The sequence below is a fragment of the Macaca mulatta genome, chromosome 8 (assembly GCF_049350105.2).
Source record: "Macaca mulatta isolate MMU2019108-1 chromosome 8, T2T-MMU8v2.0, whole genome shotgun sequence".
NCBI lineage: Eukaryota > Metazoa > Chordata > Mammalia > Primates > Cercopithecidae > Macaca > Macaca mulatta.
In genome coordinates, this window is record NC_133413.1 from 76834525 (window position 1) to 76850529 (window position 16005).

At 41.5% G+C, this 16005-nt stretch overlaps 1 protein-coding gene across 6 annotated transcripts in view; it reads left to right on the forward strand.

The window, feature by feature from the left end:
• The window catches only part of TRIM55 (tripartite motif containing 55), a 49218-nt gene that overhangs the window by 18996 nt on the left and 14217 nt on the right, over positions 1 to 16005 (forward strand). The window contains exons 5-10 of one of the 6 annotated variants that reach the window (XM_015145469.3): positions 4491 to 4724; positions 5062 to 5084; positions 5187 to 5311; positions 7505 to 7755; positions 9174 to 9461; positions 10763 to 10850. In XM_015145469.3, the coding sequence (XP_015000955.3) occupies positions 4491 to 4724; positions 5062 to 5084; positions 5187 to 5311; positions 7505 to 7755; positions 9174 to 9461; positions 10763 to 10850 (1009 nt within the window). The remainder of the gene's footprint in view (positions 1 to 4490; positions 4725 to 5061; positions 5085 to 5186; positions 5312 to 7504; positions 7756 to 9173; positions 9462 to 10762; positions 10851 to 16005) is intronic. The other 5 variants (XM_077943692.1, XM_015145467.3, XM_015145468.3 and 2 more) reach the window with 5 other exon arrangements.

The following is a 16005-nucleotide window of genomic DNA, read 5'->3' on the forward strand; positions in this document are numbered from 1 at the left end:
GCTAATTTCTTGTATTTTAGTAGGGATGGGGTTTCACTGTATTGCCCAGGCTGGTCTTGAACTCCCTAGCTCAGGCAATCTGCCTGCCTTGGCCTCCCAAAGTGCTAGGATTACAGGTGTGAGCCACTGTGTCCAGCCAGTAAATTTGTTAAAAGGCATATATTTCATTTACAAGCACTTCATATAATTTTTTAAAGTTACTTAAAATATGGGCCCAGCTGGGTGTGGTAAGAGTAGATCAATGACCCAGGAGTTCAAAGACCTTGACTCTAGGCCAGGCACCAATAATAAATAATCGGATGGCCTTGAGAAAGTGACATCTCTGCTAGGTTTCAGTTTCCACATGAGTGACATGATTGATTTGGAGCAGGTTACTTCTAATATTCCATGCAGCTTCAAAATTCCACAACTGCATAATTCAGATTAAGGAATTTGGACCTAAATTTAATAGACACTGATCCAGTACCAATATATCCCAGGTAATATTATAAGCACTTTACAAAGTATTTAATGATATAATAATTTTAATTGAAGCATAGACCGCATATGGGGTAGTATTTCCTGCACTATAAAGTATAAACAAATGATAATAATTGTACTAACATTCAATATAAGTTATTTAAAAACAGAATAGAAATAAAATAATGCTTGGAATTGGAAGAAATATAGGAATGAAATTAGATATTCCTTTTTTTTTCAAAAGATAGCTGAGTAATTTAATATCAGATAAAGTAATAATATCAGAGCAAAGAAATTACCAGCAATAAAGAGAGGCATTACATAATGATAGAAATGTCAGCTGAACAAGCTATAGCAGTATTAAATGTGAGTTCATTTAATAACATAACTTATTTTTTAATTTTTTTAAATCTTTATAGATTCAGGTGGTATGTGCAGGTTTGTTACATGGATATATCGTAGTGGTGGGGTTTAGGCTTCCATTGTACCAATCACTCAATTAGTGAACACTGTACTCAACAGGTAATTTTTCAGCCCTTACCTCCTGTCATCCTCCCTGCTTTAGGAGTCACCAGTGTCTGTTATTTCCCTCTATACATTCATATGTACCCACTGTTTAGTCCCCACTTATAAGTGAGAACATGCAGTATTTGATTTTCTGTTTCTGAGTTATTTCACATAGGGAAATGACCTTCAGCTCCATCCATGTTCCTGCAAAAAACTTTAAACCAGCAAAAAATTATATGATCAAAATAAATGATTTAATTTTTATTTGACTTGAGAGAGTACACTAGATTACACATGACTTCACATCTGTCTCATTATAAATGACTTGGCTGCCATAAACTTGAATGTTCTCACATATTAAATCACATAGGAGAAAACTTTTGTGAATCAAAGACCTTCTGCCTGTATTACATCTTAATATAATATTCATTATGTTATACATATTTCAAGTGCACAACTCATTTGGGAGAAACAAGCTGGAAACCATCATATGTTCACAGTAGAACTTCTAAATATTGGAGAGGCTTATTTCATGTATACAGTGGGCACATGGTTGCCTGAAGGTTGGGACAAAAGATAATACAGTGAAAGAGAGTTTGATTGGAAAACTACTAATAGGTTTCAGTTTCTAGGCCTGGTTGAACAGTCCAACTGTCAAGCTAAAGGGCTGGAAATGGATGGAAATTTGTCAAGCCAGGCAATTTCCACATCTTGACATGCTGCATGGACCGTTGTTCCATTACTTTGACAACTGCCAGGACTTCAAGCATTTTCGTCCCCTCCCGAACCTCCTTTACTCCTACTCCTCCTTAAGGTCAAGCTCAAGCACTAACTCCTCTGAGAAACTCCTCCTGAGTCAACATTTCTGGCTCCCCTAAAAGGTCTTCCATCTACACAAAGGGTTGGACAAAGATTCCATAAATGCTTCTAAAACACCTGGTATAGATCTCTAAAATATTTACATTATTCAGCCTAACATATCAAATTACATTATTGGTCTATAGTCTTTCTTAGTGAACTGTGAGCTCCTTGAGAATAGGAATGATGTTTAACTCTTTTTTGGATCCCCAGAGTCTTGCATGATACATGACACAAATGACATGCATTGTTTGTTAAATCCATGAATGCATGGGTGGATGCCAGTGGTAAGTCATTTACTATTAAAATGGTTGGCACCACTGGATCTCCATGCATTATAATTTGGTTAGGAACTGTGATGAGAATTGACTGTGCACCAAGAAAGGCCATGGAATGAAGGATATATTTCTTGCACATTTGCAGAGTATCTTCATAATCAACAATTTGGTTTAGGTCATTCTCCCCAACTCCACACTGAGAATAGTAGAGAAATTGAGAGGAAACGAAACACATTAAACAAAATCTATTCCGCCGGGTGTGGTGGCTCATGCCTGAAATCCCAGCACTGTGGGAGGCCGAGGCTGGTGGATCATGAGGTCAGGAGTTTGAGACCAGCTTGACCAACATGGTGAAACCCCATCTCCACTAAAAATACAAAAATTAGCCAGGCAAGATGGTATGTGCCTGTAATCCCAGCTACTCAGGAGGCTGAGGCAGGAGAATCACTTGAACCTGGGAGGCGGAGGTTGCGGTGAGCCGAGATCCCACCATTGCACTCCAGCCTGGGCGACAGAGCGTGACTCCATCTCAAAAAAACAAACAAACAAACAAAAAAAACAAAAAAAAAACCCCACAAAATCTATTCAACAGATATTTTCTGAACAGTTACTATCCAAGGTGCTGTGTGTCCTAGGCAGACCCAGATTCTACCCTCAAGAAAAATATAGTTTAGATATTTAAGAAATTCACGTAAAGGAAGAAAGCAATACATGACACAAAAGACTTCAGTGTTTACCAAAATGAAAGAATATGTAATAAAGGCTATAGAATGGTCAGAGATGTCAGAAATAAATTTGCTGGATTCCCAAGAAGCTCTCACTGTGCAGGAGAGCTAGGTTAGATCATTATGGCTCACAACCTGCTCTCAGCTAGAAAGATCCTGGACCCAGAGACAGTCAAGTCCAAGGAGACTGGCATACATGCACACCAAGCTTACCAGGGATTGAAAAACCAAAAGGCCAATGACTATGTGAACTGGATAATTAATTATGATTTAAAGATGGGCCCAGAGTAAAGGGATCTGGATGGTACTGGAGATACTTCAGTCACACAACACAAACGTGCAAGCCAGACTTCCAACAGAGCCTTTCTCTCCAAGAGCATAGACCGGATGCATTATTTCCCATTCTTAGACAGTATTGGATAAATAAGGATCTGGTAGATATAGATATATGCTATCAATGGTAACTATTATGAGATTTCAGAAAGTTAAAAGGTTGCATTCAGCCATAAACATCAAGGGACACTTTATGGAAGAAGTGGTAGTCCAACAATGTCTTTGAATTGCTTAGAGTTTGCAGTGGTGACTTGGGGAAGAACATTGCAGACAGAGGGGAAAGCATGAACAAAGAAAGTGAGTGGTTTATTTTTGCTGGAATTCAGGGTATACAATAGAGGATAGTAGAAAGTTATGAGAGAAATTGGAACCAGATCATGGAGGGGTCTTGAAAGCTAGTTATGAAGTTTAAATGTTATTCTTTGTGTAAAGGGGAGTCATCATAGCAAAAAGCATGATTAAGGCCGGGCATGGTGGCTCACGCCTGTAATCCCAGCACTTTGGGAGGCTGAGGTGGGCAGATCACTTTTGGTCAGGAGTTCAAGACCAGCCTGGCCAACGTGGTGAAACCCCATCTCTACTAAAAATTCAAATATCAGCTGGGCGTGGTGGCAGGTGCCTGTAATCCTAGCTACTCAGAAGACTGAGGCAGGAGAATTGCCTGAACCTGGGAAGTGGAGGTTACAATGAGTCGAGATCGCACCACTGCACTCCAGCCTGGGCGACAGAGCTAGACTCTGTATCAAAAAGAAAGATAGGAAAGAAAAAAAAAAACATGATTAGAACTGTACTCTGAGAAAATTAACTTGGTTGCAGCGTGTGAGTTGGCTGGGAGGAGGGAATCCTGGCTGCAGAGGCCCTTGGGAAGCTACAAAATCTATATAGGAGTACTGAAACTAGGACAATATTGGTATAGGTGGAGCAGAAAGAGACTTGAAGGTACAAACCAGGAAGTATCATAGCATTTTCCTTGCACACACATTCCAAAGCAAAATATAACCTATAACCTATGTAACCCAAATATAATATAAAAGAAAATCATTCTTTATTTCTATGAAATTCTTCATTTATAAAGAACAGAAGATTGGAAAACCATTGATTCATGTAGCCAATTTAATTGATTTTTAGATAGTCTAAATATCAAATTTGTTAAAAATGGAATTTCCAAAGCACCAACATAGTGGGTGTCCATACCTAAATGGACAACTTCAGGGAAAAGAAAAAAATATCCTACATAAGTAAATGTTTTTCTTTCCCAAGATGACTAGGTGATTTCTCCAAATTGACTTTCTTTTAAATAGTTTCTAACACTAGCTAACCCAACTAATAGGAATGTTGCAGAAAACAGAAACAGGAGCTTTGTGAGAAGTTTGATTACCTGTACGGCATTTTGGAGGAGAGGAAGAATGAAATGACCCAAGTCATTACCCGAACCCAAGGGGAGAAACTGGAACACGTCCGTGCTCTGATCAAGAAGTATTCTGATCATTTGGAAAACGTCTCAAAGTTGGTTGAGTCAGGAATTCAGTTCATGGATGAGCCAGAAATGGCAGTGTTTCTGCAGGTAAGTCTCTTTTTGGCACCAAAGTAACAACCCAAAAGGTGGGTGCTGGAAAATTAGTTATCACATTGTTATTATTTTATGTACATTTCAGTTTTTATTTATTTTACCAACTAAAATATAAACCCCATATACTTACATATTCATCTATCTAACAACTTAAAAACCATGTCTGTGATACTGCTTAAATCTAAGAGGGTTCTGGTATAAGACAGCAGTTATTTATGACATTTAGAAACTAAGCTATGAGATTCTCAGAGTCAACAAAGGAAATAATTGTCTTACCACTGTCTTTTATGGAAATAATTTAAGTAAGACTATCTTTTGTTTGCTTTCACAGAATGCCAAAACCCTGCTACAAAAGTAAGAACTTTTTATTTTATGGAAAAATGCATATTTTCACCTTTACCCAAGGCTATCCAATTTTAAACAGTGACAGAAAGTGACAACTTGTCTTTGTTGCAGAATCTCCGAAGCATCAAAGGCATTTCAGATGGAGAAAGTAGAACATGGCTATGAGAACATGAACCACTTCACAGTCAACCTCAATAGGGAAGAAAAGATAATACGTGAAATTGACTTTTACAGAGGTTTGTTATTCTTTTGACCATTTGGCGAAGCTGCAGGTGTGTGAAAGCTGCCAAAGAGTCGGGTGGGAGGAAAGCGGGGATTCAGAATCACCTCCAGAATCAGTCGACAACTTTACAAGGATCATATCCAATGTGAAGCTCTATTTCATTACAGGATCACATCGTTTGTTGACGGTGTTCATTTAGCTTTGCATATATGGTGGCTTTTTTTTTTTTTAAATGGACTTTCACTGTGTCGCCCAGGCTGGAGTGCAATGGCGCTATCTCAGCTCATTGCAACCCCCACCTCCCCGGTTCAAGTGATTCTCCTGCCTCAGCCTTCTGAGTAGTTGGGATTACAGGCACCAGCAACCACACCTGGCTACTTTTTGTATTACTAGATAAATAGGGTTTCTCCATGTTGGCCAAGCTGGTCTTGAACTTCTGACCTCAGGTGATCCACCTGCCTCAGCCTCCCAAAGTGCTGGGATTACAGGATGAGCCACCGTGCCCAGCCTGGTGTCTATTTTAATGTCAAGTTGAGTATTTGACTCTGGATAAGCAAATGCTTCATAATTGATGTAATGATGATATCTCAACTTCAATGCTATACACAGCGTTAGCCAAAATGATATTAAGTGTCGGCAGGAGCAAGGTTAAAGATGAGATAAAACCAATACATAAGAGGCATCTGGGATAGATATTGCAGCACATCAACCTAATCAAACTTGAGAGGATAAGAACAGTAACAACTCATAGAATAAGTCACAGCCGAGCGCGGTGGCTCACACCTGTAATCCCAGCACTTTGGGAGGCCAAGGTGGGCGGATCACCTGAGGTCAGAAGTTTGAGAACAGCCTGGCCAACATGGCGAAACCCCGCCTCTACTAAAAATACAAAAATTAGCTGGGTGTGACGGCCAACGCCTGTAGTCTCAGCTACTCGGGAGGCTGAGGCGGGAGAATCGCTTGAACCTGGAAGGTAGTGGTTGCAGAGAGCCGAGATTGTGCCACTGCACTCCAGACTGGGTGACAGAGCAAGACTCAGTCTAATAAATAAATAAATAAAATAAGTCACAACCTGGACATAAACCTGGGTCTGTGTGATCAGTTATACTCCATGAGCTATAACCACATTCCTACCTTTTGGCCCAGAAATCCCATTTCTGAGATTTTATCCTGATTAAATAATTGAAAAGTGAAAAATAATCTTGGGGCTGACCAAAACTTTGATCACCTTGACTCATGCTAGCCCATCTAGATGTTCACACCCCTCAGCTAGAACACTGGTAATGCTATGAGGCTGCACCAACATCCACAGACAAAATTTTAAAGGCAGATCTTCAGGACATATCTTTTTAAAAAATTGCTTAACATTGTCTGTCCTTAATGTCGCCTGAGGGAATATTAAGATCAGTGGGTCAGGAAAAGAGTCACAGCATTCCAGCACTTTGGGAGGCCAAGGCGCGTGGATCACTTGAGGCCAGGAGTTCGAGACCAGCCTGACCAACATGGTGAAACCCCATCTCTACTAAAAATACAAAAATAATTAGCCGGGTGTGGTAGTGTACGCCTGTAATCCCAGCTACTCCAGAGGCTGAGGCAGGAGAATCACTTGAACCCAGAACGTGGAGGTTGCAGTGAGCCGAGATCGCACCACTGCACTCCAGCCTGGGCGACAGAGCGAGACTCAGTCTCAAAAAATAATAAATAAATAAATAAATAAATAAATAAAAGAGTCATGACATTAATTATGGCAAAAGTCAGTATTCACTGAACAACAGAGATAGAAAGCTAAAATGACAAAAGGGTTTTGTATGTTTTCTAAGATAGGGAAGAGAGTTGCACTTCCATTTAATGTGACAGAGATAAATAAGTGGCAATCCCAGGCCTCTGGGAGCTTGTAGATGTGGCAGACTGTAATAAAAATGTGGACGGGCTCTGGAAGGTGAGGGGCATGATGCACAGCAGAGGTGAAGACTCTGTACTGGGGAGGAGAACAAGGAGGATGGGGATGGTTCCTTCACATTTGTCCAGTCCACATTCCACTAGAAGCACAAAGTCCTGGCACGGCATACTTGGACCACTGTCAAATGTCTGTGGGAGAGAACTTCCCTAGCCTTGACCGTAATTGGGGCTATAAGCACTGGCCATTAACTGTGTCCATGGCTGCAGGGATAGTTATAACAATTTACAAGATACCTTACTTTTCCAGAAGATGAAGATGAAGAAGAAGAAGAAGGCGGAGAAGGAGAAAGAGAAGGAGAAGGAGAAGTGGGAGGAGAAGCAGTAGAAGTGGAAGAGGTAGAAATTGTTCAAGCAGAGTTTCCAGGAGAAGATGAAAGCCCAGAAAAAGCTTCAGAGCTCTCTCAGGTGGAGCTGCAGGCTGCCCCTGAGGCACTTCCAGTTTCCTCTCCAGAGCCACCTCCAGCTCTGCCACCTGCTGCGGATGCCCCTGTGACACAGGTAATCCCCCCTGAGTCTCTTTCTGCAGGGCACGTTGATGTGTCTCCTTACTGAATAGCCTAAATAATTTACCCTATTCTGCCTTAAGAAAAAGATAACTATATGCCAGACATTTGTATGTGGTAGACAAAAGATTTCAGGACAGTCCTCATGTCGGGGAGAAAAGTCCTCTAGGTGATTCAACAGATTCTTCGTTGTTATTGTTAGTTAACAAAACTTAATTTAATACAACTTTCCCACCAGTAATGCCCTCAGATCTGAGGCAATCTTTGTCTGGAAATCATGTGTGTGTGTGTGTGTGTGTGTGTGTGTGTGTGTGTGTGTGTCCATATCTGTGTGTCGTATTAATTCATTGAGAGCTGATACCATGGGAACTGGGTCTGCTCTTTGCTACTTAGTGAATGTAGATGTGGGGTATAGGATGAGAAATAAATAGCACATAAGGTAAGAAATAAAAGTGATTATACTTTCAGAACTTTGAATTTTCTGTAGCTAATTGAGGGGGTAAATAGAGAAACTACACTAATTTATGTTCCTGTTGCTCACCCTGAAATACAATTTATGTATTTTTCCTTCAGTGAGCAAACAATGAAGCCTGGTTTTCTATGGATTTGTCATTTGATGAGATTGTGTGTTGACAGAATTGTTTAAAACATATCTTAGGAAATAAGCTCACCCCAGATGCTGCATCTAATTGTTTGACCTCGTGTTTCTAATATGTCACTGTCCAGTTTTCAAGCCCTTGTGCAGACTCCATGACACTTCAGCAGACAGGATCACAACCTGTTGAGTTTGCAGGCAGTGCAGACTCATCAGAGAGGAGTCCTGCTTCCACTACTGCTTTTGAAGTGGATTGAAACTTCAGAGGGGGATCTCAGAGATGGAATTGTATTTCCATGCTCTGTCTCCACAGGAAACCAGGCTAAAATGACATTTATAGTCTAGAATTTTTCAATTCTGAGCATTCCAGTTGTACTAAAATTGAAAAAGGTAGTAACTAAGTGAGGGTTGGACTTGATCAATAAGATTAATTTTTGTTTTTTTATAATGAGGCTTTGGGGACTCACATATAATGCCAACAAATTATTCTAGTCAATAGTTTGACCCTTTTCCCATATCTGATATTTTATAAGCAACATTCACTGAGGTTTCTGCTTTCTGCCTGCCTGGGCTCCCAACAAGTGAAAGACAAGCTCAGAAAAGAAGAGGGCAGACATCCAGATGCTGGACAGAGGGGCACTGTGGGCACCATTCTGCCCTTAGCGCTTCTGGAGGGTGGGATGAACGAAAACGGCCACCAAGGCACTGCATGCAGGGAGCGCGCAGTGTTCAAACCCAAAGGGAACTAAAATCGACTGCTTTTTCTTCTTCTTCTTTTTTTTTTTTTTTTACTTTTGAATTTATCTGTTCTGATTAAGGGGGAGGTTGTGCCCACTGGCTCTGAGCAGACCACAGAGTCTGAAACTCCAGTCCCTGCAGCAGCGGAAACTGCGGATCCCTTGTTTTACCCTAGTTGGTATAAAGGCCAAACCCGGAAAGCCACCACCAACCCACCTTGCACCCCAGGGAGCGAAGGTCTGGGGCAAATAGGGCCTCCAGGTTCTGAGGATTCGAATGTGCAGAAGGCAGAAGTGGCAGCAGCCGCAACGAGTGAGAGGGCAGCTGTGAGTGGTAAGGAAACTAGTGCACCTGCAGCTACTTCTCAGGTTAGTGATGATGCACTTGTGTCTATGTTTTCCCGCGCCCCCTAGGGTCCCACTGGAACAGGCCACAGCAAGAAGAAAAAGGGCTTTCAAAGGGGCAGAGAGAAACCTCAGCCAGGGGAAAAGTACAGAAATGACTCATCCCCCAAATGTTGGCTTGTTTTGAGCTCTATATAAAAGAAAACATAAAACAAAACAAATTTGAGTTCACTCTGCTGGTGTGTGGTGACCTCACACCTGGCTTCCCAGGGGAAGGGCGCAAGTGAGCCTGGCCCTTAGGCATGCTGCTGAGCGCTGCTTCATCTGCAGTGACTGGCTGTGTCCCTCCCTAGTCCTCCTTACCAATGGCCACTTGCCTTTGCTCAGCCTTCCCTGTGTCCTCCTTGGGCTTCCAAAGACTAATCCCCTGCTTTTGTGTCATTCCCAGCAACCCCCAAGGAGCACACTTGAATTGAGTTTTAAGTCTGTTCTGGAGAATAACCTCTGATTCATGGATTCTTGGAGTGTGCTTGCTACAGCTAGACAGAGACAGTCTTGGCTTGATTAAACCTGTGCTTTGTAAGCATGTGCTCCTGGAAATGGAAAAAGCACAGGTGCTCCTCCATAGAGATTTTTTTCAAGAGACTCTTTCTTTATATAATGAGTTTGAAGTCCATGTCTTCCCCCTAACACTTGGTTAGATGTTTGCATGTCTCGAAGAGTCCACAGAAGAATTCTTTTACAATTTCTTCACAAGGAAGAATGTTCATGGTGACTCCACACTCATGAGCATTCTTAAATGATGTGTGAGGTGTGAATGTTGCCCAGGCAAGAGGCTGCCTGAAAGCACTCTCCAGTTTCATGCTCCTGGGTCATCAGGTGATTGATTATGAACCACAAACAACATGTTCTCACAAATCAGAAAATGACTTATTATTTTGTTTGTATCTGCTCAAGTAGACTTCAGTTCCAGGAGGTAATAAAAGGAAATGATTTTGGAAAATTAAAAGTAACATGGTTTGGGGTTGGATGTTTATTTTCACAGATAAAAGTGACAAAAATAAATGTTTGGTGTGAAGAAATCTTTTGAGGTAGTTTTTAGGTAAAAGATGCAGTAGACTGATTATTTCTAGAAAATGTATGGCAATTCTTATACATGGTGGTAGAAGCTGAGTGCGGAGGGGCTGTTTTCTGAAAACAGCAGTGCACTACCCCATGAAGAGCATGCAGTAGGGCTCAAACCAAAACGAAAAGTCCATTGAAATAATGTTGAAAATAATTATTTGTGATAATATCAGTGAAGCTTTCTTCTTGTTTTCTCACAGGAGTTAGTAATCTGCCTAGCGCTTTTGGCTTTTCTTATACTTCACTACATCTGGAGTCAGATTCAGTGCTTGATTTTTACTTTAATGGGTAGGAAATATTTTCTTTTCCCTTGACTAACATTTCACATAGTTTCTTCCATAATGTTCCTCTTCTGTAGGCCCAGAGATTAATTTCTCCCCAAATCTTGAGGCTCAGTCCTCCCAAAATAACATTGTTCTCAGATTATACTGGAGGTCTCAAGCTCCCACAATGCAACTGCCTCAAGACCTCTTCCTGAGGAGAATTGCTCCATTATCTATTCCTGCATGGAGGGGAACCTTGACCGAGAACAGTGACTCCATGGGCAATTATTCAGTAATCCAGGAGGAGCAAACCCTCCAGAATGGTCATTAAGGGAGACCAGTTTCAAATGTCCATAATGCCGTGAGGACTTACTGCTTGTAGAGAAAGGAGCGGCAAAGGACTTCTGCAGGAAAATGCAGGTTTCCATAGATTAAGAAGAAGCATTTCATCTGCTTACACCAGAGATGCCCAGGAGGTGGCCAAGTGACTCCTGGTGGGATGCTGTTCTAGGCAGTTCCTATGCAGGTGAGCAGGTGGGTTCTCTTTGAATCCTCAGACTCTACAGAATTTCTCCTGGGAGAGGAGGTCCCTGAGAGAAAGATGCCCTGAATGAAGAAGTATCTGGGGAATTGCAACCACGTGAGACCTGAATGAATTAACAGCCAGAGGATCAATGTGCACTTACCAGCCATCAGGAATTAGAACCAAAGAACTAAGCCATAAAGTCATCAAGCAGTCTGTGTGTATTATTTTCTAGTCACCCTTCTCATAGCCAAGCCTTTGCTTGATTGCTGTTATGAGATTTGCTTGAGGACTGACATCCTAATCCTTTAATACCCTTTTGAAAGCTCTCAGTTTAATTAATAATATTTAAAGAGCCCAACTTCCATGTACTTTTGTGTAAATGACCCTGCTAGGCCTGAGACCCAGCTCCCTGTGCCTGTAACTCACAGGCAGTTCAGGGTCAGTGGTGCTCAAAGGCCTCGGCTATTTCTGGCTCACTGACTTTTCCCTGGGTTGACACTGACTCTTCTGGAAGCTCCCATCATAGACTTTCTGCCTCATTAGCCATGTGCTTAGCAATGGCGGTGGTGTCTCCATTGGTCTCTGCCGTGTCTGCAACTGTGTGTGAGCAGGACCTGCCCACAATGTCAGCTGGAAACCTGTGCACCCTAGAGTGTCCCGAGTGTCCTTACAGTCTGCTCAGCTGCCCAACTCTTCCAGACATTATCTTTGGTAAAGAGGAGTGGGAGGATGTATTGGCCATGGACTCAGGGGGGCAAATGGTGAGAGAGAAAACTCCATGCTTTATTGGAACCAGGACCTAATTGTGGATCTGAATAATTGTCTGAAGGGTTCTGTTTACATTCCAAGAATTCGGGTTTGGGGCTTTGTCACTACATATATGTCTTGTATTGCTTCTCTGAGGCTGCAGAGGGAGTGTCATGCTTCAAGGCTGCCATCCACTGAGCTCATGTCATGTATGCTGACATCCACATGCCTGCCTGGGGAAAGGAGGGTGGGTCAGGTGGAGCAGGTGCGGGGAGGGTGTTGACATCCAGTATTTCAAAGAACCTTGCTGTATAGTTCTTGGTGTTTGAGGAAGGGCCTTTCACATAGAGAAGGACACCTATTCATGATGGAGTACTACTCTTTGATCCCAGAAATGGGATATGGGCAGGTTGATAGAGACCTCGCTATAGCAGCAAATTCCCGGCCTCTGAGAATTTTTTGCAGGCCTGATTCAGCTTCACCACTTCAGAACCCAGTTTACCTGATTCATATTTGTCCAGTTCAAGGTTAGAGTGTTGGAATTTCCCTTTTCATCACTAGGCTTACCTTGAACATTTAGGATGTGGTAAGAGTTCTCCTTGATTCAGTGGTGGTCTTATCTCTCTTTACCAGGTGGTCCCATGTCAGAGTAATGTTGCCTTTAAAACTCAGAAGCATCTCAGGCTCACTTGCTGACCTGTAAACTATATTCAGTCCACAACGGCTGAACTGCAAACCCTTTAGAAGCAAATGCTCTCTTTCTTGGTGCTTTCCTCATATCCATGTACATAGTGAAACATGCCCTTGATTTTACTGCCTGTGGTTTCTGGTGCTGAACAATTTCTACTTTATCATGTACCTTCTCTCTTCACCCAAGTACACAGGCAAAAAACCTTTCATGGCAAAAAACAAACATCAACTTCCTCTACCAGTGATGAACAGGACCACTACTTCTTGTTAGATCAGAAGAGTGTTGTAGCTCCCCCTTGGGCATTCTCTAAGAAAAAGCAAGGTTTGGATTCAGTCTTGTGGTGAATTTGAACTCATCAAAGGCCCCAGTTTCCTCGGGCTTCTACAGGATGCACTTGGAACCTCCGCACACCCCAGTCCTCCCAGAAAACTGTGCAAAGCCCTCACTCATGAACTGATCTTTACCTGCAGAGTCATCCTCTCAGTTTCTGCCCTTCTCAGCCAGGCCCGCTGTATTCTCATTCAATGCAAAGAGAGTTTGGTAGAAGTAAACTTTGATTTACTTCATATGTTAATTTTAAAATTTATTTTGAAAGAATTACACCGTGCCCTAGTCAACCTCAGAAAACAAGGCATGAATAAGGTGGGAGAAGGATGCTGTGAGACGGGTTGGCTGCCTTGGAAGCAGTCTCTGTGAGGCCGTTTCTCTCGGGCATGCCTTCTTATGGCCATTGCTTTTCCAGTCTGCTTCCACCCCCCACCCACTCCCCATGGACAGTTGGGCATTTTACTGGGGCTATGTGTGGGAATTAAATTGTTATAGAGGTGGGAGCAGCAGCAATGAAAGCCCCCTCCCAGTTCTCCTTCCTCCCTTTCCAGTGCAGCTTAGTGGCCTCACCTGGAAGAATCTGCCCAAACCATTTAATGGGAGCTAAGCAGGGAACAGGCATTTCCAGAGAAATGTGTCTTTATTTGGTGGATTAACTCAGCAGCTGCTCTGGCTGATACTTGAGCTGGACACAGCAGCTGCCTCAAGGTAAGAGGATCTCCCCACCATGAGCGCGCGCGCGCGCGCACACACACACACACACACACACACACACACACAGACACAAACACTCCAGCCAGAGCCAATTGCTTTGGAGATGGGGACTTTGGCATTGAAATCTTTGCAATTTCTGCCTCTATATAGAACCACAGCTCAGTATTTCACCAGAACACAAAGTTGCTGTGATAAGAGGCCCTAAAAGCTTTACTATATTATAGCGATTTGTTGTTTCAAAAATATCCACTTTTCACATTCTATTCTTCAAGCCTGAAAAATAGACAAACAAATTGGGTAGAAATTTTGCCAAAGCTCAAGACTGTGGAAGGATCCAGAAGTTAGAAGAAAGGACTTCAGATCTGGTCCTGGAGCTGCTTCAGTGTCTGACTCTGGGCATTTAAGTTCTTTGAGCCTCAGTTTTCTCATCAGGAAAATAAAGAGACTACTCAATGAATAGATTCATTTATTTTTACACGGGGCAGTGTAAAATCTAGTACTAGGAATTTTATAATTGGTTTCGGGTATTTTCATTGGGAGGGTTATGGACTTAGGCCTGACACAAGTCATTATGAGTGACAATAATTACAACAGATTCTCAGTGAGATAGAGAGTCCATTGCATTTCTCAAAGTGCATTTCTTGACTTGAAGCTCTTACATAAATCCCAATTTCCCAAACCATTTTCCAGATTTCTCCCTAGACACTCATTTAGCTGAGTGTTTACACAGCTGCTATTACCTCCTTCAGATTGCATGAACTCCACATCCATGATGACTCCACTCTGAAGTCACCTAAAGGTACTTACAGACCTCACTGCTCAGTATAGCAAAGACAGGATGTACACAGCAGAGGCAGACACAGAACATTCAATGGATGAAGAAATGAAAGATGTAAAAAAAAAAAAAAAAGAAATGAAAGATGTGATTTTTAAAATCAACTTTATTGAGATATACATACACTAAAATTTACCTTTTAATTATACAGTTCAGTGAGTTTGGACAAATATGTAGCATTGTATAGCTACCACCACAGTTAAGATGTAGAATGTTTTCATCACCCCAGAAAGTTCCCTCATGTGTCTTTACCATCATATCCCTTCCCTGCATCCTTGCCTCTGGCAACCACCGATGCGTTTAATTGTCATTATAGTTCTGCCAGTTCCAAATGGTCCTGTGAATGAAAACATACAGTATTGTATGCTTTTATAACTAGCTTTTTTTTTCACTTAGCATAACGCTTCTGAGATTTGTTTATTTTGTGGCATGTATAGTATCTCAGTTCTTTTTATTCCCAAGTGGTATTCTATTGTGTGGGTATGTCACTAGTTACTTATCTATACATCACTTGATGGATGTTTGTGTTCTTAGCAGCTTTGACTATAATAAATAAAGCTGCTGTGAACACTCACATATAGGTCTTTGTGTGAATACATGTTTTCATTTCTCTTGAGTAAATGAAGGAGTGGAATTGCTGGATTGTATGGTAAATTTGTGGTTAACTTCATAGGAAACTGTCAAACAGTTTTCCATAGTGGTTATTCAATTTTTTCTGTTTCCACCAGCAAGGTAAGAGAGTTCTACCTACTCTATGTTCTACCAGTGCATGGTATTGTGTCAGTCTTTCATATTTCAGCTATTCTGGGTGGATGATTATGCATGGTATCTCTTTATGGTTTTAATTTGCATTTTGACAAAGACTAATGGTTAGCACCTTTTCTTGTGCTCATTGGTCATCTTTATATATTCTTTGGTGAAGTAACTGTACATATCTTTTGCCCAACTTTTTATTCAGTTGTTTATCTTCTTAGAGAGAAGTTCTTTATGTGTTCTTGATAAAATTTCCTTATTTTAATAGGAAATAATTTCTCCCAGTCTGTGGCTTTCCCTTTCATTTCTTTTAATTTTTAGGTTTTTTTTAATTTCAATATGTTTTGGGAGAGCAGGTGTTGTTTGATTACATGAATAAGTTTTTTAGTGGTGATTTCTGAGATTTTGGTGCACCCAAGCAGCGTACACTGTAGCCAATGTGTAGTCTTCTATCCCTCCCCAACCCCTACTCTTTCTCCCAAGTCCCCAAAGTCCCATGTATTATTCTTATGCATTTGCATCCTTATAGCTTAGCTCCCACATATAAGTGAGAACATATGATGTTTGGTTTTCCATTCCTGAGTTAC